General features: G+C 36.5%; 3 protein-coding genes across 6 annotated transcripts; 2 read left to right on the plus strand and 1 right to left on the minus strand.

Moving 5' to 3' along the window:
- Positions 1–1,680: 1,680 nt before the first annotated feature.
- On the plus strand, positions 1,681–9,818 carry LOC144438256 (C4b-binding protein beta chain-like). Of its 2 annotated transcripts, none has more exons than XM_078127305.1 (7): positions 1,681–1,786; positions 6,052–6,119; positions 7,086–7,238; positions 7,623–7,796; positions 8,500–8,550; positions 9,057–9,138; positions 9,489–9,818. In XM_078127305.1, the coding sequence occupies exons 1-6, from the start codon at positions 1,782–1,784 to the stop codon at positions 9,125–9,127; spliced, it is 522 nt and encodes a 173-aa protein (XP_077983431.1). In that variant the 5' UTR covers positions 1,681–1,781; the 3' UTR covers positions 9,128–9,138; positions 9,489–9,818. The 2 variants fall into 2 exon arrangements, with proteins under 2 accessions (XP_077983431.1, XP_077983432.1); XM_078127306.1 differs by lacking the exon at positions 1,681–1,786 and adding an exon at positions 4,622–4,667.
- A 1,528-nt stretch (positions 9,819–11,346) lies between these two features.
- LOC144437120 (apolipoprotein R-like) lies at positions 11,347–17,515 on the plus strand. 3 transcript variants are annotated; one of them, XM_078125979.1, is made up of 7 exons: positions 11,347–11,483; positions 13,095–13,153; positions 14,413–14,568; positions 14,762–14,947; positions 15,406–15,447; positions 15,621–15,715; positions 16,158–17,515. In XM_078125979.1, exons 1-6 carry the CDS (start codon positions 11,479–11,481, stop codon positions 15,695–15,697), a joined length of 525 nt encoding a protein of 174 aa, XP_077982105.1. In that variant the 5' UTR covers positions 11,347–11,478; the 3' UTR covers positions 15,698–15,715; positions 16,158–17,515. The 3 variants fall into 3 exon arrangements, with proteins under 3 accessions (XP_077982105.1, XP_077982104.1, XP_077982106.1); XM_078125978.1 differs by lacking the exon at positions 16,158–17,515 and having other exon boundaries at positions 15,621–16,047; XM_078125980.1 differs by lacking the exon at positions 16,158–17,515 and having other exon boundaries at positions 14,416–14,568; positions 15,621–16,047.
- Positions 17,516–17,936: 421 nt separating this feature from the next.
- On the minus strand, positions 17,937–26,709 carry LOC144437900 (2-amino-3-ketobutyrate coenzyme A ligase, mitochondrial-like). Its single transcript, XM_078126932.1, has 10 exons — positions 26,657–26,709; positions 25,712–25,910; positions 25,214–25,303; positions 24,737–24,956; positions 24,184–24,277; positions 23,431–23,600; positions 22,913–23,022; positions 22,123–22,230; positions 21,220–21,340; positions 17,937–18,043 (listed from the first exon to the last, which is right to left on the minus strand). Exons 1-10 carry the CDS (start codon positions 26,707–26,709, stop codon positions 17,937–17,939), a joined length of 1,272 nt encoding a protein of 423 aa, XP_077983058.1.

The raw sequence follows: 26,709 nt of genomic DNA on the forward strand, positions 1-26,709 counted from the left end.
TGAAAGTGTCTGTGAATAGCCTAAACATTGCCTTTGGAAGTAAAAAACCTCTTCCCTCTACAGCTTACTGTCAGATGCTATGAAACTTTATTCACGGGGGTCAGTGACTTTTTGTCGGCCCAGTGGAAAAAAACACTGAACCCCCCCCCCCCCATCCCCTCAAGCTGGAGAAACTGACCGGTCTATCTGAATGTTTGAGCTCACCAATCAAGTTTCCGATTTGTATTTTCAGTGTGTCATCAGGCCATGGCATAAAAACTGTCAATGATGTTTATTTAATTGAAAATCAAACATGTATGAAATGTGTACTTTTCTAAATAAAATATGTGTGTGATAGAACAGCATCTTTTTACTCTCTGTATTACCCTGTGCGAAAACCAAACGGAAAATTGTGGCAACAAATGTAGGTGTTCAACATTGACGTAAAAAAAAATCCGGATATCTCAAATAAGCAAAGAAAAAAAAGTTGCCAGCATAAGCGAAGGAGAAAAAAAAATAATTCTCAAGCAAGCAGGTGGGGAAAAAATAATGACTCTCCACCAATCTTCCAAGCCCCCCCCCCCCCCGGATATCGAATGATCTATCCCTAATGTCGTACCATAGACACTTATGTCCAGAGCTATATTTCCGAATATGATAAAATATCGATAACATTGACGCATTTTGCTGAAAAATGGGGGAGGGGGTTTCATCATCTTTTAGAAATAAGTGAGAGGGGGTCAGCATGTTTTCGGTTTTACAGAGACTACCAATGACTTGTAAGCCCACGGAAAACATCTACCCCCCCCCCCTCCCCGGGGGAGAAACTGATTGGTCCCTAATTAACAGATACAATGGGGACTCTTTTTATAAGTAAATGACCAATTATAGTGAACATATCTTTGGGTTATTTGATGAAACCATGTCCCAGTTGCAGCTCTAATGGTGACACGTGTTGAATTGACATCCGGGGTTTCGATTACCTTCAATCTCTGTCTTCTCGTCGTGGAGAGAAATCGAAGAGGATCGAAATCACGGATAGTTTCTAGACTACTTTGTTCTGTAGTCTTATAAAGTTAAGATGATGAAAAGATGTAGATATGTCGGAAAATATAATGGAGCTCGAGTATATCAGATATCAGAAAGAAATGCTTTCAGGCGTACTTCACATACGGTATACACGTCAGCGTGTTTCTTTTCATTGCGCAAACCCCTAAAACGTCACTATTCAATGCATAAAGAAATTGACGATGACCTTGGCCTAGGCCCAGAGAATAGACAAGTTCAACTTTGATATACCTTGAACGCCAAACTCAAATGTCATTGTCTCCATGGTATTGTCTGAGTTTTCCTAAAATTTTACACGTCTGGTAGGTCTCTACTGAAGATTTGTCTTCCATGTATTTGGAATCTCCGCTGACCATGTTATTATGAATATAACACACTTAACTTATACGTTGAATTTGTCTTTTCATGAACAATGGGGCGGGGGGAGGGGACTCTATTATCTGCAGCTTTATTTTCAGACAACAAACGTAGTGTTCCGAATATTTACCTCTTCCATTGTTACGAAAACTGCACGGATGATCGAGTCAACCTTTCCAATCAAGTCACGTATATAATGTATTGTGACAAACAGGGACTTGGTCAGCAAATAAAAAGGGTGAAACGTGGTTATCAACCAATCACATCAAAGTTGCATACTGGTAGTGACAGCTACTGGTAGTTACCCTCAATATTTAACTCACTACACAAGTAGAAATTCACCAACTTGGTAGTATTTGGTATTAGCTGTCGGCAAAATGAGGTATGTCACACTTTGTGTTATTCTTTCATTCCCTTGACAAGTACAGTTTACTTGTGTTTTCCATTGCACGACAATATAAAGTTGTCATGGCAACCTTCACTGATTTGTTGTCACTGAACGATTGTTTGAGACTCATTTATAATGCTACATATTCGACATAAGGCGTCGTTTTTTGATAATCTATGATCAGGTCAATGGACCTACCAGTAGAAACCCAGGATGTGTGTGATCTCAAACGACTAGTATAGCCTGTATAGGGACGCTATATGATGAATGACGAGAGTGATGTGTAATCTAGATTTCTTTACCCTTCTCTTTGTCGTGACCAGAACAATGAAATCACGAAACCATGTATATAACCAACAGACACGTGAACTGGCATGACTCGATGAACAGGTATACGTCAGGTGTACTGGGAAATTCCAACAACATCATGACGGCGTTGCTTACACGACAATATGTTACTGCAGGGTTGTGATCTAAACTATGTTATTTTATAACATACTCACGCCAAAACACAGACGGGAATGGAAGTGCGATGGGGCGATCACGTTACACTTCATTAGAATTGTAAATAGCAACAACGAAACATACTGTAAATAACAAACACCGTCAGTCACTAGCAAGTTAGGCGGAAAAAAACAGTATTGTTTTCTACAGACTGGATGAGCTTTGTCAAAAATCAGAAATAAAAGTGGGTAATAAGCGGGTACCTGCACGTCATGAATAAATGAGTGTTTGAGTCACTCTTATCAATGAAAGATAACAGTACGTTAAAGTTGGCGATGGCCGATACCGTAAAAGGGTGTAGTGGTTTACGACGATGGTGAAAGTAAACTCTGCTATGATAGCCTGAGAATGTGACCTTTTTGACTAACAAACAAAGGAGCTGTACGTGTGCACGCGGCTCGTAGGAGCCCAGTGTTTACTTTTTTTCTGTTTCACTTGTAGTCGAGCAGGTCCATTAATGCCCTTTTTTAAAACTTCAGTCCATCTCCTTATACATAACTGTTTTGACGAGTGTCATTTTGGTTCATGATAAGTAATGATAAATAAGCCATAAAGGGAAAACACACACACCAACAATCAAATAAAGTAAGGAAACAATAAGCAAGTCTGGTGACCCCATATAACCTTATACAACGCATAATGCTTCGGCATACATAAACAAACAGTAGCCATGTTCTGTTATAAACAAATCAATAGAAAGGTCTCAAATGAAGTGATATGTTGTAATGAATGTAGAGTCTGCTTGAACAGTATGTTTTGAGGGTTTTTTCGTCTGTTTGATGGCCTTCAACCCGCACCTAACGCTACAATTCCTAATGCAGGGATTCCAATCAGCTGAAGCGATGTGAATTGTAGCGTTAGGTGCGGGTTAAACACCAAAACTTAACGAACAGTCTCGTGTTGTTGTTGTTGTGTGAGAGCCTAGTGTGTGTGCAGTTAAAAAGTCGCCAAAACAGACGAAAAAACCCTCAAAATCGCAGCAAAACGCTACAATTATTGCAGCTACTTGGACCGTAGCAATAGTTATACATAAAGTAGGTTTGAAGAACGCAATGTTCTAGGCTAAAACATATGGTCGACCATGCTAAATATTCCACCTGACAGGTCACTGAAAGGTCACTTCTGAATTATGGGTTCATAGGCCTTTTTTTACCAAGAAAAGTTTGATATAACGTTAAAACTTCTCATCATGTAAGACCGATGATATTTACGTCTGAGAGTCATCCAATTTATATGCCTTGCTCGACATCATTTTGCCGTAAATAGATGAAAAAAAGGAAACCGAATCAAGTGCCTGTACCCTTTCTCGGAGTAGTTGCACCCGGGAGTTGCACTGGTGATATTAAAACCCAGACTGTTTTGTCATGGACCGATGATTTACTAGTTGGTTGTCATAGCGACTAAGGCATCGTTCAATATTTGTGGACGGGGTGAGCTCAGCAAATAAGGAGGGGGGGTCACATTTTGTTTCAGCAATACAGTGGCTTGTCACTTTTTTCGCCTTTTTTTTTGTAACAGGGTTTGTGTCAGCTTATTTACAGAAAGGACACTTTAGAAATTAAATAGTTGCATCATGCATAACAAGACATAATATCTGCAGGTACTGGAAGAGAACTGACATACAAAAGATTTGTTTGTGGAATTTCTTTTTGATTAATTTTTTTCACAAAGCTGAAAAAAATTGCATGGTTTGGTACATATTTAGATATATTTTAAAGAAGGGTCTGTCTCATACAGTGACACAATAAAACACATACTGTGATGAGTTGCATGAGTTGTCCACATTGATATAGCTAACAAACTTCATGGATAATTCTAAGAGTGCTTGTAGCATTTCAAATGCAGAGCACACTTTATAGAAGACAGACAGGCAGGCAGAGAGAATAAGGAATAAAAAACAGTAAAGTTTGTATAGTTTGTCCATAACCAACCAGTTGTTGTGTTTACGAAATTACAAATACCCTCTCCCCGTCATTTGTATGTGTGGGGTTGTTCATTACGATTACTATTATTTGTCAGTGGACCAGTTTCTTTTGTTAAAACGTTGAAAGGGGTTTAAGGTTTTGCGATAACGAACTTAAGATTTGTTCCCCTCCCCTCCGTTATTAAATTGAACGCTCCCTAACACTGAACCGACCTCGACCTTGTCAAATATGTCACAATCGAATGTATGAAGGGCAAACAAGGAGACGATCAACAGTGAGAGTACGCGTTGTATGAGTTATTAACCAATCGCATTGCTGTGTTCAATGTCACGTGATTTGAGAGTTATCTCGGGGCAAGGAGTTTACAATTAACTGCATGCACAGGTAGCATTTGGTTGAGTGGGGCAACAGTTCGTAGGAGCTGCCTAAAAAATTAAAAAAATGAGGTTTGTATATATCATTTTTTAACATTTGGTTATTTTTTCCATAAACTGAGTAGGAGTGGTTTGAGTATACATAAGCGATTTATTTTCCGTTTTTCGTCTAATTTCACACCGTCACATCTGACTGCGAAAATGACGACGCTGAAAGTAAAACGTTTCGATGAAATGTATATAACCTCATTTTTTTGGTCTGAATGTTAGGCGTCGTCGATCTCGGGAGATAACACATAATGTATTATATGCGAGGTATGACGCGTGCTCAGTTTAATAGAAAGCTGCGTTAATTGGATTAAATTCCGGTGGTATATTTTACAAAAATAAAATTCTTGAACATCTGGAGTTCAGTTTTTCCTTATATTTGATAAGTTGAAGAGAACGTAGCTATACATTTAGTCGTCAACAAAATTATACCTTTGGGCTCACGTACAATACACACTAAACAATGAAAGACTAAGAATTTGACCTCAGTTGACAACGACACGATTGAACAAAGGGATTACGCGTTAACATGGTTGGAAAGAGCTAAGTGTTTCAGGCATTTTCCTAAGTTGAAGGCCATCAAACGCGTATTACCCGCATAACAATGACAGTCACTGTAATTGACATCGAAATAGCCGTGACGTCACTTTTAGCCTAAATAATCGCGATTTAGGTCGAACAAATCATTTACTTACGCTTTCGAATAAAATCTCCAAACTGACAGACAAACGAACGGACGGACGGACGGACGGACAGACAGACAGACAGACAGACAGACAGACAGACAGACAGACAGACAGACAGACAGACAGACAGACAGACAGACAGACAGACAGACAGACAGACAGACTTTGTTCTTCATCTTCTTTGTTTTTGCAATATATGGGAGGGATGGTTTCCGAGCAAGGGATATGTGACACATGTAGGACACAAGCACCTGTGAAGTAGAGTGGTGTTCTTAGTGTAACCTCGAACAACTTTTAAAAAACAACAACACATTTTATAGTGTGTACCTTCGGTCAACACGCCCATACCGTTCGCCTCTTTACCCGCTAAGGACTGCGACGTCTACACAACATAACAACAAGTGTGGAGTCCTTCAAAATACTACAAATAAATGGTTAAATTTAGTCTGCGACATCGAAAAATACAAAAACTATTGCCAGCAAAAAAAAAAAAATTTTGCCTGTACAGGTTGACATGTTGAATTCAGGTTTATTGAGCACAGAGTTGTGCAGACTATATTTATACTTCGCAACTTCTAAATTATTTCAAGTTTTTAGGGGAAGTCATCACCACACAGCATTACATGTATCATGTCTATTTTTAGAAATGTGTGTTTATCAGTCTCTATATGTATATGTTTGTACATTACTCATTCTGGCCACATTTCCCTTCTTACCTACAGATTTACGAGAAGAGTACCGGCGTTGGTGGCGGTGATAGTAGCATGTTTGTATTTCGACCAAGTAAAAGGTACTATAAAAACTTAAGATATAACATAAATCGATTTACGTTGAGAGTCATTAACATAATTCTGTTATACTAATTAGTCAATTCCGCAATCATTAGTTCATTTAATTAAAACTGGAAACGCGTTAGACGTTCATTCAAAAGAAAATGGGCATTTTAAAACCTAAAATTGCATTTAAACAATAACTGTTCACAGTCGAAGTTACATTCTATGGCGTCACCATAGATCATACACATTTCGTGTAAAGTCTATGTTGTAACTGAGGTCAGGTTAAATTTGATTGAAGTAGGGGTAAACAATTAATACAAACATACAACAACAAAGGCACGGGGTCAGATCGAGTCAGTAACAATTGTAGTGAAAAGTAACTCGAAAATGCGTTTTATCCCTGTCGCCATTCGTTTTAATCGTTATTTATTTTAATGTCAGGTTTGACCTCACTTTTCTATAATAGGCAGGGTACGCACTCATAGCTTTTGTTTTTTAATCTGGTTTTGATGCATTCAGAGTTTGGCTGGTAGCTATAATTCATTTTTGGAGGGGGATTGATATGGCAAGTTCGGACTTGACCTGTGTGTATAGTAAGTGGGCTCCCTAGGCCCTCAAAACTTATGCTCTCGAACACATACGAAGAAAGATTTCTAACTAATCAATTCATGTCTAGAAGAAACAACATATTGCAAACATTTGATTACAAATGCTGTAAATGTGAACTGTAGGTTTCAGTATTTTTTTCTCTGACAATTGTATACTGTGAACTTTTTCTTCTTATCTTTTAATATTGCTTTAAAAGAGATAACTTTTTTGTTCGTGGAGAAAAAAGACGTAGACGAGAGTACTGGTTCACAACAATCAAACACATCCCGGGACACAATTTGACACTCAGAGCCAAAAACATATACACAGGCACACACTATTATATTTTACTATTTCTAAACAATCGTTCTAAATATTCTCAATTCACATAGGTCAGTGTCAGGATGAACGAGCTGCTCCTGAGAACGGTAAAAAGACTTATGCCTATGAAGTCTACGAGTGCGATAACGGCTTCACCTTGAGTGGACCTGGTAATCTGACATATTCCGGTAGTACTTGGGACGAGGAAATACCAACATGTATAGGTATCCACATATTATGATGTCGTGTGTAGCAGATTCTTTTTTCAAGTTTCATCAATTTTCTGTTGAATCCACACAATGAATAAGAAATTAATCGTTGTAATACGTATAAATACAAATCATTGGTGACACCCCAGAACGTGGTCTGAGGTGACACAGAGAAGAGTGCTGTCTTGCACAAGACCTCGGAGTGCTGCTGCGAACGTTGCCGAACAAAGCCGAAGGACGACGATACCTAGTTGCACCCATGGGAACGCCAACGTCGGTGCAGAGTAACCATGGAGGAGATCTAGTCTTACAGTTAGATTAAAATAAGGGCACCATGCCTACCTTTCCTAAATGTAATCTTTACTACAGTTTCTTTTTCTTTTTATTTTTTTACTAAAGCAAATAACTGCACTGACCCAGGAGCAGCACCACAAAATGGCCAAATATCAGGATCAGACTATACCCATGGATCGACTGTGGAGTATACCTGTGATGCTGGATATGAGTTAAGTGGTCCTGGTGTACTTACCTGTAAAGCGGGGCAGTGGGACAACGAAGTGCCTACATGTAACGGTAGGTTTTTGGTTGATTGAGTCGATATAGTGAAACTGGAAATAATTCATTCTGATATAAAAAAAATTTGTCATTTCTGCGAGGAGAACACTCAAAAGAGTTCAAACAACAACTTCGTTAGAAAATATCACAGGCGAGGGTGTCTATGTTCAACACAACAGCAACTACGCTGCTATTCTGTGTTGCCATGGAGACGTTCAGTTTCCTTCGTTACTAATGCCGTGAAATGTTGCACATCAATCTGAAAACCCAGAAGTGAGTATAATTGAATTGGCCATGTGGGTGAGGAATCAGGTATTTATTGTGGGTATTTTTAATTGATAAAATATAACACTACATTATCCTTGTCTCTCGCCTTTGCTAGGAGTCTAGCTAAAGTCGATTTGAACAGGTGTATGTTCGTGTGTAGATATAAAGGGAACTTGCAAACCCACCATGTTGAATGTTGCATCATGGGAAATGTGATAATAAATACCAATCAATTAGCATTGTACACAATATTGTTACATTGTTTATAACCATGAATGATCAGTTCATAGTCACCCTGATCTTTGTGGGAGGTTAATTTTATCAGTAGCTCCAGATTAGGTATTACGATAACCACAGATAATCCCATAGTCCTTTGCGTCTGAGCAGGCTCAGTTTGATTTGCAAGTTCCCTATTAGCCAGTAATAACTAGACGTTTTACTTCATTGTCTTTAGATATTATAACCACAACACATGAACAGACGAAAGCACCAGGAAGCGGATCAGGCAAGTGAATATTTGTTGTTTTGTGAAAGTATACAATCACGTGACATTACAAAGACGTTACAACCACTATATCAAAATCAGAAACAGTTGTTGTGAAAAAACAACAGTGCTACTGAGAACAACAGTATTTATCGCAAATGCTAAAGTTTATGTCGTAGTTCCTAGAAAGTTCAGTAACGATCACCTTGTCTGTCTACAGTAGTTTTCTGAACGTCATGTTTTGGCCTAATTCTCATTTCCTTCAACCAAAGACACTATAGGCCGAGTGGCGCCGTTGTTAGGGCGTGGTTATGGTTGCGGTTATGATTGCTCGTTATCGTGTTTTTTTCTTCTTACTAGTATATCCCTTACACACTCTACATGTTACACGAGCTAGAACACTGAACTAAACTCAGTATACACATAACACTCTTCCCATTAAGTTTTAAACATGTCTCGCAGCCAAAATCATGGCTCTAAATCATCTCACTTTTGTAACAACGACAACAATTTCTTTCTCACTGTAGACACAGTCTCCATTCCTTCGAAATGTTCTGTTTTGTTTGTTGTCATGCTGTCTGCAATGGCTCTCAACTGACGAAGGATGGGGTAAGTACTACTTTTCACGTAGCTTTAGATATATCACATTAGTTATTGCAGTACTTTCATTTATATGGCATATGTTATGTGTCCAAATATAAACTAAAATAAACACAGACGAATAGGATGTCGTACCAGAAAAAAGCGTAACAATGAAATAATCCGTTCATGTAGTCGCAATAAACTTATACTTATAATATGTCACTATTACACTGAAAACTTTACAATATAATGTATCAATGTAACCTGTAGATGTTGATAACAAACATTATTCTCTCTCTCTCTCTCTCTCTCTCTCTCTCTCTCTCTCTCTCTCTCTCTCTCTCTCTCTCTCTCTCTCTCTCTCTCTCCCTCTGTAGGTGTGAGCCAATGCTATTACAGTTCATCTGAACAATAGTATATATCAGTCATTCATGCTGTGGCCGTGTGACATTGTATATTATATAAAGGCATGTTTAAATTGCTTCAATTACCTAGGATTGCTTGCATCAGACTTTAGTTACATATAGCAATCAAACCTTATTTGTACAGTTTTCACAAGTACAGACAAGTACAGACATGTGATTATTTAATCACAGAAACCTAGGACTCGTGCAGAAATGTAAATCGCAATACACTGCTTACTTGAACTGTAATTTATAGCAGGAGAGATATTGTATTATATTGGATGTCTTCATTCTTTTTTTCGCGAGTTGTCCTCAAGATTTGATCATCATCATCATCATCATCATCAGCGTCGTCGTCGTCGTCGTCGTCGTCGTCGTCGTTGTCTTCTTCTTCTTCTTCTTCTTCTTCTTCTTCAACAATTAGTATGAAATGATGACTTTATTATTACAATTTTCAAATTTGCTAAATTCCATTTACATTTGTAAATTGCCAATTATATTAATTAGAGAAAGTTAATTATTAATATATTATTGTACATGTTATTACTGTTTATTACTACGCTTGTTTCATTTAATTTCAAAAAAAATCATATTTGTCAGGTGAAGGTCATACATGTAGATATTTATAGCATTTTTCTTCGTTAGAATATACATGTATTACTTATGATTTTTCAAATTTTATAATATATAAATCACGCAAAATCATTCTCGAACCAGACCTTATTTTTTTTTCTTTTTTGACGGTGCGTCTTTGGTAGTGACGTAAAAGAGGCTGTGGATTTACGACTATATACGTTTTTATTGTTAACCTCAAACTCGTCTGGAGAACGAACAAATTAGTTTAATTAAAAGACGTAGGGTTTAGGCCCGAACTGCAACTTTTTTGACATATTTTACTTTACTTTACTGCGTATCTAAGATCTACAGTCATTGATATTAATTTTGAAAAAAAATGTACATAGTATGGAGTAAACAAATCAAATCGTAAACATTTAGAAAGAAGTTTTGTGTCCACCGGTCGAATAGTGCATAGCTTTACTGTACATGTATAAAGAGGTATTTGTTTGTTCGTATTTCTGTACTATTGAAGTGTTAAATTATTGAAACCATTCTACATCGATTATATCAAAGTGGCATTATGAATGAGGATCGGGTATTTATTTTGGATTTTTAATTTATAAAACAATTTTATATTGGCATCCTACTTGAAATCAGTGTGAAACAACATGGACCAAGGACTTGGTTTATTTTGTTTCACATTGATTTTTCAAATAGGAAGCCATGATAAAATTGGTTTATAAATTAAAAATCCAAAATAAATATCAAATCCACATCCAAAGTCAAGATAGTCAAGGGTGTTGTATGTTATATTCATTAAATGAAGTTATGTTTCTTAAATCTTCTCTTTGTTTTCTTGATGTATTTAGTAAAAACTATATTAACCCAGACATTGACTTTAGTTTGACCTCTGGTCAAACTTGTTTACTCTGTATGTAAATCAGAGAGTGTTTACTTTGTATATAAATTGGTTAGTTGTGAATTATCATAAACTACCAGACGGCTGTGTGCTTACGATGCATGTAAATCAGTTAGTAATGAATTAGATTATTAGCCCGTCAGATGGCTGGATTGGCGGTAAACAAGTCTATTCAATTTGCATATACTATAAAAGTGACAATATGGCCAGTTGTGTATGTTATCTGTTATTGTATAAAGTCGATGGGTATACTACGATGATGCAAAAGATGGTTTTGTACAATGCTTACATTCACGGGCACTGACGTTGGCTGCGCTGTTCTACATGAGTGCGCAGCCAGCGGCAACGCAACAATGGGAAAGAAAACAGAAATAAATTATTCTGTCATCTCCGACTTCGGGGAAAAACGCACACTGTTTACTGGAACTTGAAGGATCACGAAGCTACTTAACAATTCGGAAACATTTTGTACTAGCTGTCGGCAATATGAGGTCTGTATATCTCTATATAACTTAGTACGCCAACTGTTCAAGATAACAATATGCCTTTATATATTGTTTTATTGTATGTGTGTGTGTGTGTGTGTGTGTGTGTGTGTGTGTGTGTGTGTGTGTGTGTGTGTGCTTAACCATTATGTGTACTTCTGATGCCCTAAACGATTACATCATCAATACATAGAAGTGTAGGATAAACAGAATTAATCACCGTTTTTATGATAATTAAGTGCGAGATACAAATTCATTTCATTCTTGATAACAAATTCAAAGGCAATGAGAACGTACCAGTCTGTGTTGCGATAGCCAAGATGGAGGGATACGATCACTTTGTTTTTACAACACGGTTTCAATTTGTTTTCGTAACTTGATTTTACTTTCCAATTTTCATCTAAATATGACATTCTTTAAAATGAGATGTAATTTTGCCCTTTTTCATCGTTATTTATATAATTCTTTTACTTTCGTTTTAAAGCATGACGTCACACTTTCACACAAGTCATTCTTAAGTTATATACGTTTAACTTTCGTTTTTTTTTACTTGGGACTTGTTTGAAACTGGTTTTCGTTATTGCGTTACGTTCGTTGATTTTACTTGTTTCCAAGCCTTTCTCTATGTTCGATTCACACTCAGTATAAAAGCGGAAACCTTCCCGGACATCCCCCCTCCCCTCAGTTTATAAGACCGTTTCCGAGCCTTTATTATTTGTGGAAAGTACCTACCTTAATTTGAATTCGGTAACTTTCTATTTTCATCCTTTCGCCGTATGACACAACCCCTTTAAACTTTTCTTTGTTTCCGCTTTTCGGAGAAATTTATAACAGAATAAATGGTGCTTAGTTTATTATTGTTGAGTAGAAATAAGGCCGACATAAAAGGTGAACTCTAGATGACCTGTACTTGGTCTAATATATGAATACTTGTATAGATGCGAATGGCCGCTACTAATACTAATAACCCCCCTCTAGAATTGAAGTCATTTGAATAGGAGATATGTGTGACATGTGAAGGAATACAAGGGGTTGAACGTATCTGTGACAACGGCACTACTGCGGTCGGTATCCACCGTACCGTAGCAAGTTGGTTTTAGATTACACACAACGAAACTTTCACTAAACACAAATGTGTGCAAAACTCCCTTGACGTTGATAATATGACGAGCACATTCTATATACTGTACATGGTAAATGGAGATACAATAATAATGACAATAGGGAAACAGAAACGAAAGGAAAAAAATTACTGAGTCATATTCCGGTATCATTATCGTATATCAGTTATCATTGTTTTTCACCACACTGTACGTGTCTATTATATACGTTCTTTTGTAATATAAAATATCTGCACTTCTCGTTAGATAAAAAGTCGTGTCGATTAGCCCTCATTGACGTCTTCAGTGGCGACTGATAGGGCGGCATGACACATCGTCTTTTACAGACTTCATTTCCACAGAATCACCACAAAAGTCCATAAATAGACGCCAAGTCTGTTTTATACAGATTTTAAAGAAAAAAAAAACATGCTAGAGAGTATATGATGTATGTGTAATTAGCGAGGAAATGCGAGTATTTTACTATTTTACTGAAAGCTCTCGCTTTTACACACAGGTTTATAGGACGAGTATTGACCTTGGCAGTGGTGTATTTGTACTTGGACCAAGTTAAAGGTACTGTAAAAAGGTAGCAACAACACAGAACAACAACAACAACAACAACAACAACAACAATAATAATAATAATAATAATAACAACAACAACAACACAAACACAAACACAAACACAAACACAAACACAAACACAAACACAAACACAAACACAAACACAAACACAAACACAAACAACAACTTACGAGTATAAACTTCCTAATCATTGCAATTGGGAACTTACAATCCAGACTAAGTATGCTCAGACGCAAAGGACTATGGGATTGTCTGTGGTTATCGTAATACCTTATCTGGAGCTACTAATAAAATTAACCTCCCACAATTGTCAGGGTAATTATAAATTGATTATTTGTGGTTACAAACAATGTATCAACATTGTTTACAACACTAATTGATTAGCATTTATCATCACATTTCCCATGATGCAACATTCAACATGGCGGGTTTGCAAGTTCCCTATTCAAGACGTACCTTGTCTTTGCTTGTCTTGTTCTGTCTTGTTACTGTGTGACTTTGAAACGCCACAGGTGGCTATACACGTGCAGTCCTTCATGCCTATTTAACTTTTAACAGACTAGATGCTTTTAAAGTAGCCATATCTGGTTGGGCTGTTTTACTTGGTGGTAGCGAGTTCCATGTAGGTTTTGGCCTTTGGTACAACGAAAAGTGATAACACTAACAGTCTTTGTTTGAGCGGATGGTACATAATTCTCTAATTATAGCATATGCCCCTAGTAAAACTTACACAATTTGTTTTACATGTTTGAGACGAGATGAAAGAATTATGTCAAAGATCGCACTTGATAGTTTGACGTCCATATTGAGCCAATGTGTTATCATAATAGTTAGGAATACTATCTTCTTGTGCCAATAACATTTTCTCATAAACAAGTTTGCGAAAAAAAAGGAGGGGGTAAAAAAGGCACTCCATTGTCAACTCGGGGACAACTAGTTGACATTGAACACAAAACTGTTTACGTCGATCAATTAGGAATGGAATATTTTTTAGACAGATTTGCACTCAGATTTGCACAAACATATCCATGCATAAATACATACATACATAACAAGTTAATTTTACTTTCATTTTAACCCCTGAACTTTAATAATAATAATAATAATAATAATAATAATAATAATATTTATTTCTTAAAAAGACAAACGCTTTCCATGTAAAAACATCTCAAAGCGCCTTACAGCACTAAGACACCATTAAAACACAATACAACTTTAGTGGTCTTTCTTATTTTACGTTCACACAGCAGGGCACTGTGAGAATGACAGAGGAGTTCCTAATAATGGTCAGAGAATTTTTGTTTACGAAGTCTATACGTGTAATGAAGGCTACACGCTCAGTGGACCTGGTAATCTGACATATTCCAATGGAACCTGGAGCGGGGACATACCAACATGTGAAGGTAATTTTCGTAGCCGTAAACTTAAATAACTGTCCACTTTACGGCAGTTCTGCCCCGCCGTGCGTCAGCAAAAACATGCTAATGAATGGAACTGTCCTTTTGGTGTGCATGTGATGGCAGTTTTCTTTCCCTAACATAATTATAATACGTCTCTCAAAATTTAAAGGTTTGATTTTATTTTTTCACAATGCAGAAAATAACTGCTCTAGCCCCGGACTGGCACCAGTGAATGGCCAAAAATCAGATTCACTTACGTTTTATAAACATGGGTCGTCTGTGGAATTCAGTTGTAATTCTGGCTACGAGTTATATGGGCCTAGTATCCTGACATGTATGGCTGGAAAATGGAACGACGACGTACCTAAATGCGTAGCTAGAGGTAGGTTTTGGTTAGAAATACCGGGAAATCATCAGAAAGATATTTAACGATCTTTGAAAACGTACATATTGTAAAATGTTGTAAAACGATAAAAAACAAACCAAACTGGTAATTTGTTTGGCTGTCAGCTCCGAGAGAAAGCACTCAAATCAAAATCTTCAAATAACGAATGAATGGATTGCTAACATAAACGAAAGTATCTTGGCAGTTAGTACAGATGGCGCTAATCGCCGATCGAGCGGTGCAGTGACAGACCGCCGGACTGACAGACCACCGTGACAAGTTTCAACGGGTGGTGTGAGATCCACTACACGTAATGTTGTGTGGTTATCATATCCACTAGTGTGCAACATTTGTATACACAAAGTTTATTCGCATTCCATTTACTCTTGGGACCCATAAAGACACACGTTTTTGCATCCGGGTGTATGACTACATTTTTTTCTCATTATTTTCAGAAATTCCGACAACAACGAAAAAAACAGAACAATCAAAGCCAGGCAAGTAAAAAAAAGTAAATGACCTGATATAATAACATGATGTAACCATGACAACTACCATCACAATCACCAATGTGATATGTTTGTCAATCTTATTCTAAATCGCCTCGTTTATATTGATGATGACAAACAAACTACTAAACTAAGTCTTCTTTTCTTCTTTATCATTTTAGACACTGGCTCCATCACTTCCAAATACTCTCTTTGGTTAATCTCCATGATGGTGTTATCTGCTGTGATATTCTATTGATTCTAAGCAGAGCTTCAAGTAAGTACATTGTATTACCTTTGTTTAACTTACCTTTTGATAACCAAGAGAAGGTAATCACATATATAATGACATATAAATCAGCCATTTGTGTTTAAAAACCAGAATAATATACATGAAAGCACGCAGAAAGAGAATATCGGAGGACATTGTTAGTAATGACAAATTCCTGTGAAGTGGAGTCAACTTATCCAGTTCGGAAACTTACCAGTAAACTTAAATGTCGAAATGTACAGGTCAAAGTTGAACACATGAATTGTATTTTGAATGGTCAGCTATCAGTTATCTGTGTTGAAAATCTAATGACATTCTCTCTCTCTCTCTCTCTCTCTCTCTCTCTCTCTCTCTCTCTCTCTCTCTCTCTCTCTCTCTCTCTCTCTCTCTCTCTCTCTCTCTCTCTCTCTCTCTCTCTCTCTCTCTCTCTCTCTCTCTCTCTCTGTAGGTGTGCTCGACACTATAGCTTTGAAACAATATCACACACACACACACACACACACATATATATATAATATATTTATATATATATATGTGTGTGTGTGTGTGTCTGTGTGTCTGTGTGCATGTGTGTGTGTGTGTACGACATGTTCTTACAATTAAAGTTTGCATGAGCTCAAAATACAAATGACCTTTAGGATCACAAAGAAAACATGTATAATTTACAAAGGTGATAGTTTCAATGTAGCCCACATAATTGAGGACTTTTTAACTTTATAAAGAAAGTAATGCTGAATATAATACAGATAACAATCTTTCTATGGCATAAAACGTAACACCGTCTCCACATTCGATAAATCATCAGTTCAGAAATTATGGTAAAGTTTTTTATCTCAATTTCAATCAAAACTTTGAATTTATAGAGTAGATACCTTTGGTGAGATATGAAAAATTAGTGTATTTATCTATCATTACAATGCTTGTTTACAATAAGCGAACAAACAGGTCAACAACAAAGACAGATATATCAATGTATATATATATATATAAATGTTTATTTCTGTGTACAAGCTAGGTCACATGTTAATACATTTATCTGTTCACAACATCCCCATTTTATTATTATTATTATCATTGTTATCATTATTTATGTTGAATTCAGAAAAAAAATATGCATATGTATAGAAAATGAAGGTAAAGGAGAGAATCGAATATGTTAGAGGAAAATCCCCTGACACCAAATACTCCACAACGTACTATTAACTAAGCTAATCACATTTCACAAAATAGTTGAACAATAGAGTTACATGCTTAAGTCTGTCTAAACACTTCAGACTTCACCAAACGTACGCACAGACAAACTAACAAACATGAAAGTATCACTTTGTACAATTGAATGATTAAAATCAGACAATTTGCTAAAACCCGAGAGTACGATTTCCTGTCTATTTTGAAAATATCAGCTGAATTAAAGGTACTCAACAGATAGGAGCAAATATATGTTTATGCATGTATTTTTTTTCCTATATAGATATATTTCCCCTATTACGAATACGAAATATCATGTAAACAATTTTGATTTGTTCAGCTATGCTAGCAAGAATTGCAAGATGGGAGTTTAGCAATTTGCTACTGTCCATGTTTTGTTTAGTACAATAACTTACTCGTAATACTGTACACCGTGAACAGTATTACATCACCTGTGGGTACGGTAAATGTATTTCTGTACCTGTACACACGATAAAATCAAATCATTTTTGCGCTCGCACCCGAAAAACCGGCGCCCTCAACGGCCATCATGATTTCAACTTGTGTCTGTACTGCTTATGGATAATATCACAGACAATTAAGAAGATATACTTGTCTGTGATAATATCGATCAATGGTTAACATGTACAATGTCTAATTATTTGTATTTTAACAATCTCCAGTGAATATATTGTGGTTGGCTTATCACAAAATATTCAAGTTACAATTAGTACAGTTTTAACATGGTGACGGATTCAAAACCGTGCTTTCGCTCAAGATTGAGACTTTTCACTACACTACACTACACTACACTACACTACACTACACTACACTACACTACACTTCCTACCCTACCCTACCCTACCCTACCCTACCCTACCCTACACTACACTACACTACACTACACTACACTACACACAGATAATATTGACCACTGATTAACAGATATAATTTCTTTTTTATATTCAAGTAATTGACTAATTATAGTGAATATATCTTTGGTTACTAAAAAAATGTCCCGATTGCAGCTAGTGCAGATTTAAATGACTTCAAGATTCTTGCCCACTGAGATGAATGTATCAACAGCACTATCGATATCCTCCTCAGAGTGGGCTGTAGACATGGACACCCTGATGCTAGCCTTTCCTGTAAAGACACACACACACACGACATATTAGACAGAGGGACTAATTTCGTTGGACTGAGATAAGATAACAAGGAGGTTTTTAGGAACAGTTGTATCGCATCTCAAACACGGGTTGGGATCAGACCAATTCTTTTTTTCATAGTGGTCTGAGAAAGTACGTTCGAGCTTATACATGAAGTGATAGTGATATTGTGATTGTTGTGTTGTATCTCCGTTATAGTTTGTGGTTTTCCGAATACTTTTTTGCCAAATCAAATCAAATCAAATCAACCATCCATGTGAATTGTTTGCTTTAAGGGTATGCGCATTTAAAGGACTGTACAAAAATCTTTAAAATTATGTGATTGAGTTTTGTAAGTAGCTATACTGTTTTGTGTGTAGGACTATTAAACCAAGGCACGTATACTAAAATTCACTCATTTTGATTATTTCAGTTATTTCTGCAAATCCAGAACATTGCGTATCTTAAACACAACAGAGGCCAGTAATGATTAAACGTGATAATATGACATAACATCACGTGGTCTGTAATTTAGAAGAAACAACTCAACATCTATATAGTGTACAATGAGAGTGTAAATTGGCCTACACAACAGCGTTGTAAGACAAAAACAGTAACATTGTGTGACAAACGACTTCTTGCAATCTATACCAATCAGAAAAGCTGTGAAAGACACTACGATTCAAATCAATTTTTATTACAGAGAAGCAGTACTATTGTTGGTGTAACGTATATACCGATGTGATATACGGTGAGGTATATATCGATGTAATATACAGTGAGGTATATACCGATGTAATACACGGTGAGGTATATATCGATGTAATATACAGTAAGGTATATATCGATGTAATATATGGTGAGGTATATATCGATGTAATATACGGTGAAGTATATACCGATGTAATACACGGTGAGGTATATACCGATGTAATACATGGTGAGGTATATATCAATGTAATATACGGTGAGGTATATATCGATGTAATATGGTGAGGAATATATCGATGTAATATACGGTGAGGTATATATCGATGTAATATACGGTGAAGTATATACCGATGTAATACACGGTGAGGTATATACCGATGTAATATACGGTGAGGTATATATCGATGTAATATATGGTGAGGTATATATTGATGTAATACACGGTGAGGTATATATCAATGTAATACACAGTAAGGTATATATCAATGTAATACACAGTAAGGTATATATTGATGTAATATACGGTGAGGTATATACCGATGTAATACACGGTGAAGTATATATTGATGTAATATACAGTGAGGTATATACCGATGTAATATACAGTGAGGTATATATCGATGTAATATACGGTGAGGTATATATCGATGTAATATACAGTGAGGTATATACCGATGTAATATATGGTGAGGTATATATCGATGTAATATACGGTGAGGTATATATCGATGTAATATACGGTGAGGTATATATCGATGTAATACACGGTGAGGTATATATCGATGTAATATACTGTGAGGTATATATCGATGTAATATACGGTGAGGTATATATCGATGTAATACACGGTGAGGTATATATCGATGTAATATACAGTAAGGTATATATCGATGTAATATATGGTGAGGTATATATCGATGTAATATACGGTGAAGTATATACCGATGTAATACACGTTGAGGTATATACCGATGTAATACATGGTGAGGTATATATCAATGTAATATACGGTGAGGTATATATCGATGTAATATGGTGAGGAATATATCGATGTAATATACGGTGAGGTATATACCGATGTAATATACGGTGAAGTATATACCGATGTAATACACGGTGAGGTATATACCGATGTAATATACGGTGAGGTATATATCGATGTAATATACGGTGAGGTATATATCGATGTAATACACGGTGAGGTATATATCAATGTAATACACAGTAAGGTATATATCAATGTAATACACAGTAAGGTATATATTGATGTAATATACAGTGAGGTATATACCGATGTAATACACGGTGAAGTATATATTGATGTAATATACAGTGAGGTATATACCGATGTAATATACAGTGAGGTATATATCGATGTAATATACGGTGAGGTATATATCGATGTAATATACAGTGAGGTATATACCGGTGTAATATATGGTGAGGTATATATCGATGTAATATACGGTGAGGTATATATCGATGTAATATACGGTGAGGTATATATCGATGTAATACACGGTGAGGTATATATCGATGTAATATACTGTGAGGTATATATCGATGTAATATACGGTGAGGTATATATCGATGTAATACACGGTGAGGTATATATCGATGTAATACACGGTGAGGTATATATCGATGTAATATACAGTAAGGTATATATCGATGTAATATATGGTGAGGTATATATCGATGTAATATACGGTGAAGTATATACCGATGTAATACACGGTGAGGTATATACCGATGTAATACATGGTGAGGTATATATCAATGTAATATACGGTGAGGTATATATCGATGTAATATGGTGAGGAATATATCGATGTAATATACGGTGAGGTATATACCGATGTAATATACGGTGAAGTATATACCGATGTAATACACGGTGAGGTATATACCGATGTAATATACGGTGAGGTATATATCGATGTAATATACGGTGAGGTATATATCGATGTAATACACGGTGAGGTATATATCAATGTAATACACAGTAAGGTATATATCAATGTAATACACAGTAAGGTATATATTGATGTAATATACAGTGAGGTATATACCGATGTAATACACGGTGAAGTATATATTGATGTAATATACAGTGAGGTATATACCGATGTAATATACAGTGAGGTATATATCGATGTAATATACGGTGAGGTATATATCGATGTAATATACAGTGAGGTATATACCGGTGTAATATATGGTGAGGTATATATCGATGTAATATACGGTGAGGTATATATCGATGTAATATACGGTGAGGTATATATCGATGTAATACACGGTGAGGTATATATCGATGTAATATACAGTGAGGTATATATCGATGTAATATACTGTGAGGTTTATATCAATGTAATATACGGTGAGGTATATATCAATGTAATATACGGTGAGGTATATATCAATGTAATATACGGTGAGGTATACTAGAATTCTCTTTACCTCTTTGAGAGGTGGGATAACCTGCTCCGACATATATGCCTCTGTTAAACATCTCATCTGCAAACTTGTGAGCCAACGTATCATCTTCCAATATGATTGGACAGATAGGATGTCCGCCACCCTGGTTAGGAGACAACAAAATGAAATGTTCGAGAAATATGCAAATATCCACTGTAAATATATCAGTAAAGTTTGGGAAATATCTCAAATCTGTTTTGATGTCATAAAAATTGTCCTTTAGTGGGATGCGATGACAATTACTCGACTTGATAGTCCTACATAGTGCCATATTTATTTGGTCACTCATACATTTGCTATCATAATGTGAACTTGTTTATTTATTTAGAAATAATCACTGTTAACATATTTTATTTTCGTGATTGTATATGGAACAGAAAAAGTAATACCCCCTTATATTTATATGATATTAATGTAGTCTCTGGCGATTCCTATTTCTAGTTTTCATTCGACAAAAGTGTTAAAGTCCAAACCACAAGTTGACCAGTAATCACTCTAACGCGGTGTTAATTCTGGGCCACACAGATCAACAGCCATCAGATAATGCATGGCTCAACAACATAGTGTATGACATGGATGGAGTTACCTGCCAAGAACCCTAACTGTTTCCCTATCAGTTTTACCACAACTTATATTTGTATATACATGTACTATATACAAATTCAGGGATGGCGGGCTTAATTTGTTTTGTTCAGTTTACCAACAATATAATGAAAGTTGAAGACTTTGCATTCAACGAATATCACTTACAGCTTGCATTGTAATGGCGTATAGAAAACTTAAACCTATCTTTGATAATACTAACTGTGCCTTACGAACATTCTGACTGCTACCGTTCACGTCACGGTTCATTCTGTCAGTGTGTACACAGTGTGTGTTTCTTACCGTAATAGTGAATCCAGCAGTTGTCATTTTATCTCGGAACCTCTTAGCATTAGCGGTAATTTTATCACGGAGAGAGCGATAACTATCTCTACCAAGTATATCAAAAACCTGTAAGAAACAGGACACTGATTGCTTACTTGCTTACTATGCAACTAGTAGGCAATACTCCAAAATAGAGATAACTGACTTTAACTGTGGGAATTGTACCTCTTAGTTGGTATTCGAAAGAGATCGTCATGTATTGTTTCATGGCGTGTTTCGTTAATGATTGAGTTTTATGAGCAAATTCAACGTGTTCTGGTCTATGGTGGCACTGATTTTAGTGTCCGTACCGTAAAGTACACGTTCTCTTGCTGTGTTATAAACACACACGTTTACCTACACATGATTCCATACACTAAAGGGTGTACAATATTGAAATATCTTTGATGGTGTAATTTATCATACGGATCAAAATGTTCAAAAAAATTCCTACTTTGCAATAAACTGTTTTAACAACACCAGAAGACAATTATAATGTTATAGAAAGCATACATCGACATTCAATAGTTTAACCAAGGTACGTAATTTCACTTGTAATGAGTGAAAAGCTTATAGACTCAGTTTGTTCCACGTTCAACGGTTTTCTGTTCTAGCTCTGTCACTTTCAATTCTTATAAGGCACTGAGGGATTTTCTGTATACTAAATGGTAGACTATCATTCTCGATCTTTGTACTCCACAGTGACTGTCTTTGAAATGAGGAACTGACTTACTAGCTGACTTATATTAGTAATTAACAATGAACTGACCTGAAGAGCCCCTGCAACTGTTGGTGATGGCAATCCAGTGGAACACAAGTATGGTTTGGATTTCTGTCTTAGGAAGTCAATCAAAGCCTTAGGTCCAGTAGTGTAACCACCTATTAGTATAAATAAAGATGAAATACAAGTTGTCAGTAACAGGTACAGTCATATCACACTGATCATAGTTTTTGCTTAGACTGAAAGATCAGCCGTTGTGGGCGCCCTTCTCACCTCTTTCCACAAAGAGGACCTATGGTGAACATTCTTTGCGATGTATTTTACAGTGTAAGTTTCGTTTTCCACGTTTATAATTTAAATGCAAACACACATACGCGCGCACGCACGCACGCACGTACACACACGCGCGCGCACATACGCTCGTGAGCGCATGCACACACACGCGCGCGCGCACACAGGCACACAAACTATTAACAGAAGCCGACTCCACGAGACCTATTAAAATTGAAGTTTGTTCATGTTATTCGATCGAATGTTGGGGGAATTATGTCAATATATTTACTAACCCAATGTCCCTCCGAGTGCTTTGCTGAGTGCCGAATTGATTATGTGTGGCCTTCCTTGCACGTTAAGGTATTCCTCAGTTCCTCTACCTGTATCACCTACGCACCCAGTTCCATGAGCATCATCTACAAAGACCAAAGCACCATACTCGTCTGCAAGGTCACATACCTCCCTGTCATCAAAAGATCATGAACATGAAGTGTGTATTTCTTTCGTCATTCACAGTTTAAAAGATGTGATTTTCAAAATATCTCTATGGGGGCTCTATGGGGGTGAATCTGAGTCCAGGCCTCCAATTCTGATCTGGATCTGAGATAAACCATAGTATACACGTGTGGAGACAGGGGATTTTTCTGACCGACCCAAACCCAGGGTGAGTGTTCTACAGATTCGATGCACAGGTTGTATCACTCAACCGTGTCTCATTCACCACACGAGGGCGACTTTGTGTGACTCCTGTCACATAGTCCCAAACCTGAATGGACTCTTGCAGAAAATGTGTGACTCTCTTTATGTGTGTATTCGCTTGAAAAAAAAAGAAACCCGTGTCAAATCCAACACCCCAAAAAGACATATCAAATGAATTTTCTATATGTATCCGACTGTCTATTAATGAAGAGTGTGACGTATCAGATCTTTGGTAAAAAAAAAAATTAGAAAATGTATTCTAACTTATTAAAATGGATCAGCAACTTTATTTTTTGTATTTGCGTTGAGTCGGCTGAATTTGTGAAATGGTTACATAGCATACTTACTTCAAAGGGGCAAAGGTACCATCCAAACTAAACACCCCATCTGTTGCTATCAGCTTTATTCTAGCATTGGATGAACTCAGCTTTTCTTCAAGATCTACAAAAAAATTGCAAGACAATATATGTGAGAAACCGTCTTCGAATATAACAAATAAATGTTCTGATCGAACGCGTACAACTTGGCTTGCGGATGGTGTAATCATAGACAGTCTCCCCTCCACTGTCTATGGTGTAATAAATGTAATTTGGCGTGAGACCTCGGGTCTGTGGTCCGACGTTTGCCGAATGAAAGCCGAAGGAAGATAATACAGTTCTGATCGAGCAGAGATAGGACTGTATTCCATCATTTGCGCCCTTGACGCATTGTGACTTTGCAATGTAGAAGACACAAGGTAGCCCGACGGTCTAGCAGCTAAACTTTGAAGGAGACTTCGATATTGTACAGCATCACCCCTATATATGTCTGACGTAATACTGAAGTGTGTCAAATTGAAACATTACCACTTAGGAATGAAATATAATCAAAAGTGTATCAGTAACCACAGATTTGACTTACCTTTCATATCTCTATGTTTGTAATGGTGTTTCTGGGCATTACACAGATTGATACCGGTAATGATGGATGAATGACTGAATTCGTCAGAGAACACTGCATCGTCGTGTGTCAGTAGAGCTTCAAAGATACCAATATTGGCATGGAAACCAGTTGTATAAACAATAGCGTCATCACGATTGTGGAATTCTGAAATTTTCTTCTCCAGTTCTTTATGAATATCCTGATACAAAGTAAAAACACATCGTTATAATTTGACAAATATCCTTGTCTAACAAATACATCTTTTTTCGTGTTTTTGATACTTGGTTTTCTAAATTCCAGCCTTATTTTGAGTTGTTCTGTTAATTTGAATACAAACATCAGGGCATTTGACAGTCGAAGTTTTGTGAGTAGATACACAGACACGTCTTCTTACTTGGCTGTGTAGATTGACATTGCATGATGACGTCACATCGTCACATGTCATATTCTACTTACTCGTGTACCACACATGAACCTGGCTGCACCATTACCAGTTCCATATTTGTACAGAGCTGCTGCAGTTGCGTCTATGACTTCTGGGTGACTCTATGAACATGAACAGAAAATTTGCCAGTGGGACATTACACAGATTGATACGGGCAGTGATGGATGATTGAATTTGTTCTAATTCGACCGTTTGTGGGTCTAATTTGCATAACTGGGTTAAACTACCCCATCTTATGAGACAGAAAAAAGAAAGACACACACACACACACACACACACACACACAGAATGACAGACATGCCGAGAATCTGTATAACCCACAGACCCAAGTAATCTGTAATCACACATGCAAAGCATTATTTAAATTTAAACTACGATGCTGTGAATAGAATGCCCTAACTTATCCCTCAGATGAACTACTTTGAAAGTGATCGGTCTTAATTTTGTTGGGGGTTTTGGCTGCAATACTTTGGAAAGAAGGCGTTTTTATGTAACAATATTGTACCTACTGATAGGGCAAAGTAATCATTGGAACAAAAGTTGATAATTCTATTTTGCGTTCCCTCTACTTGCATGGCAACCCCTTGTTTGGCTGATATAACCTTCTCTGCTTTCCAGATCCCCGCTTCTTTGAATCCGGACAGATTTTCGGCTATGATCTCGTTCATTACATCCACTGCTGTTTTCGCACCATAAGCCTTTACAATACTGAAAACACATTCACAAAAAAGTAGGGGAAGTAATTCAGTGAAGGAAGAGTTATAAAAATAAGAATTGCATAAGATATTTATGTTGTGTGTAAATGTAACTGAATGGTTACACTAATTTTCAAATTTTCTATTCAGGATAATTCGAATCATTATACAAATGTATACAATTTTGAGGTCCGTTATAGTAAATATATTACTGTAATACTTGATATCTCCACCATTCTCACAAGTCAGAGTCGGTCTCTATACTGCTTTTACTCGTAACTGTTAAAACTGCATCGTTCCATTATTATCGTCCGACCTGTTAGATTTAGCGTAAGGAAACAATTTAGTTTCCGATTTTCTTCAAATGTTTCCATGATGATCTACCAATATCTGGTTGCCCCCCTTTTCATTCTACGAATGAAAAACAAATATTTGTCCAATTGTAAACAAAACACCACTGTATTTTTCTCAGATTTCAGCAGGTGTCCATCCTTCGATTTCTGTCATCAGCCAAGGATGTTTTTTTTTCAAATTTGAACTGTTATATCAAAACAGAATTGTTCTCATATAATACAAAGACAGTAAACAAAATGTTGTTCTACCTTTCACTGATGACTAAGTATGCTTTGGTAGATAAATGTTGCATGCTTCAATACGTACAACAATAGCGTTGTAAACATAAATAATTATTCAAGAAAATCATTGAGTCTTGCAGTTCTAAGCAAGACATGCACGGTAAAAGAAATCTATGGAACTAACCTGTCCGACTTTGAGGTTGCAGCTATACTTGTTATTCCATTTTCACACGCCAT

Source organism: Glandiceps talaboti, chromosome 7, assembly GCF_964340395.1.
Source record: "Glandiceps talaboti chromosome 7, keGlaTala1.1, whole genome shotgun sequence".
Lineage (NCBI taxonomy): Eukaryota > Metazoa > Hemichordata > Enteropneusta > Spengelidae > Glandiceps > Glandiceps talaboti.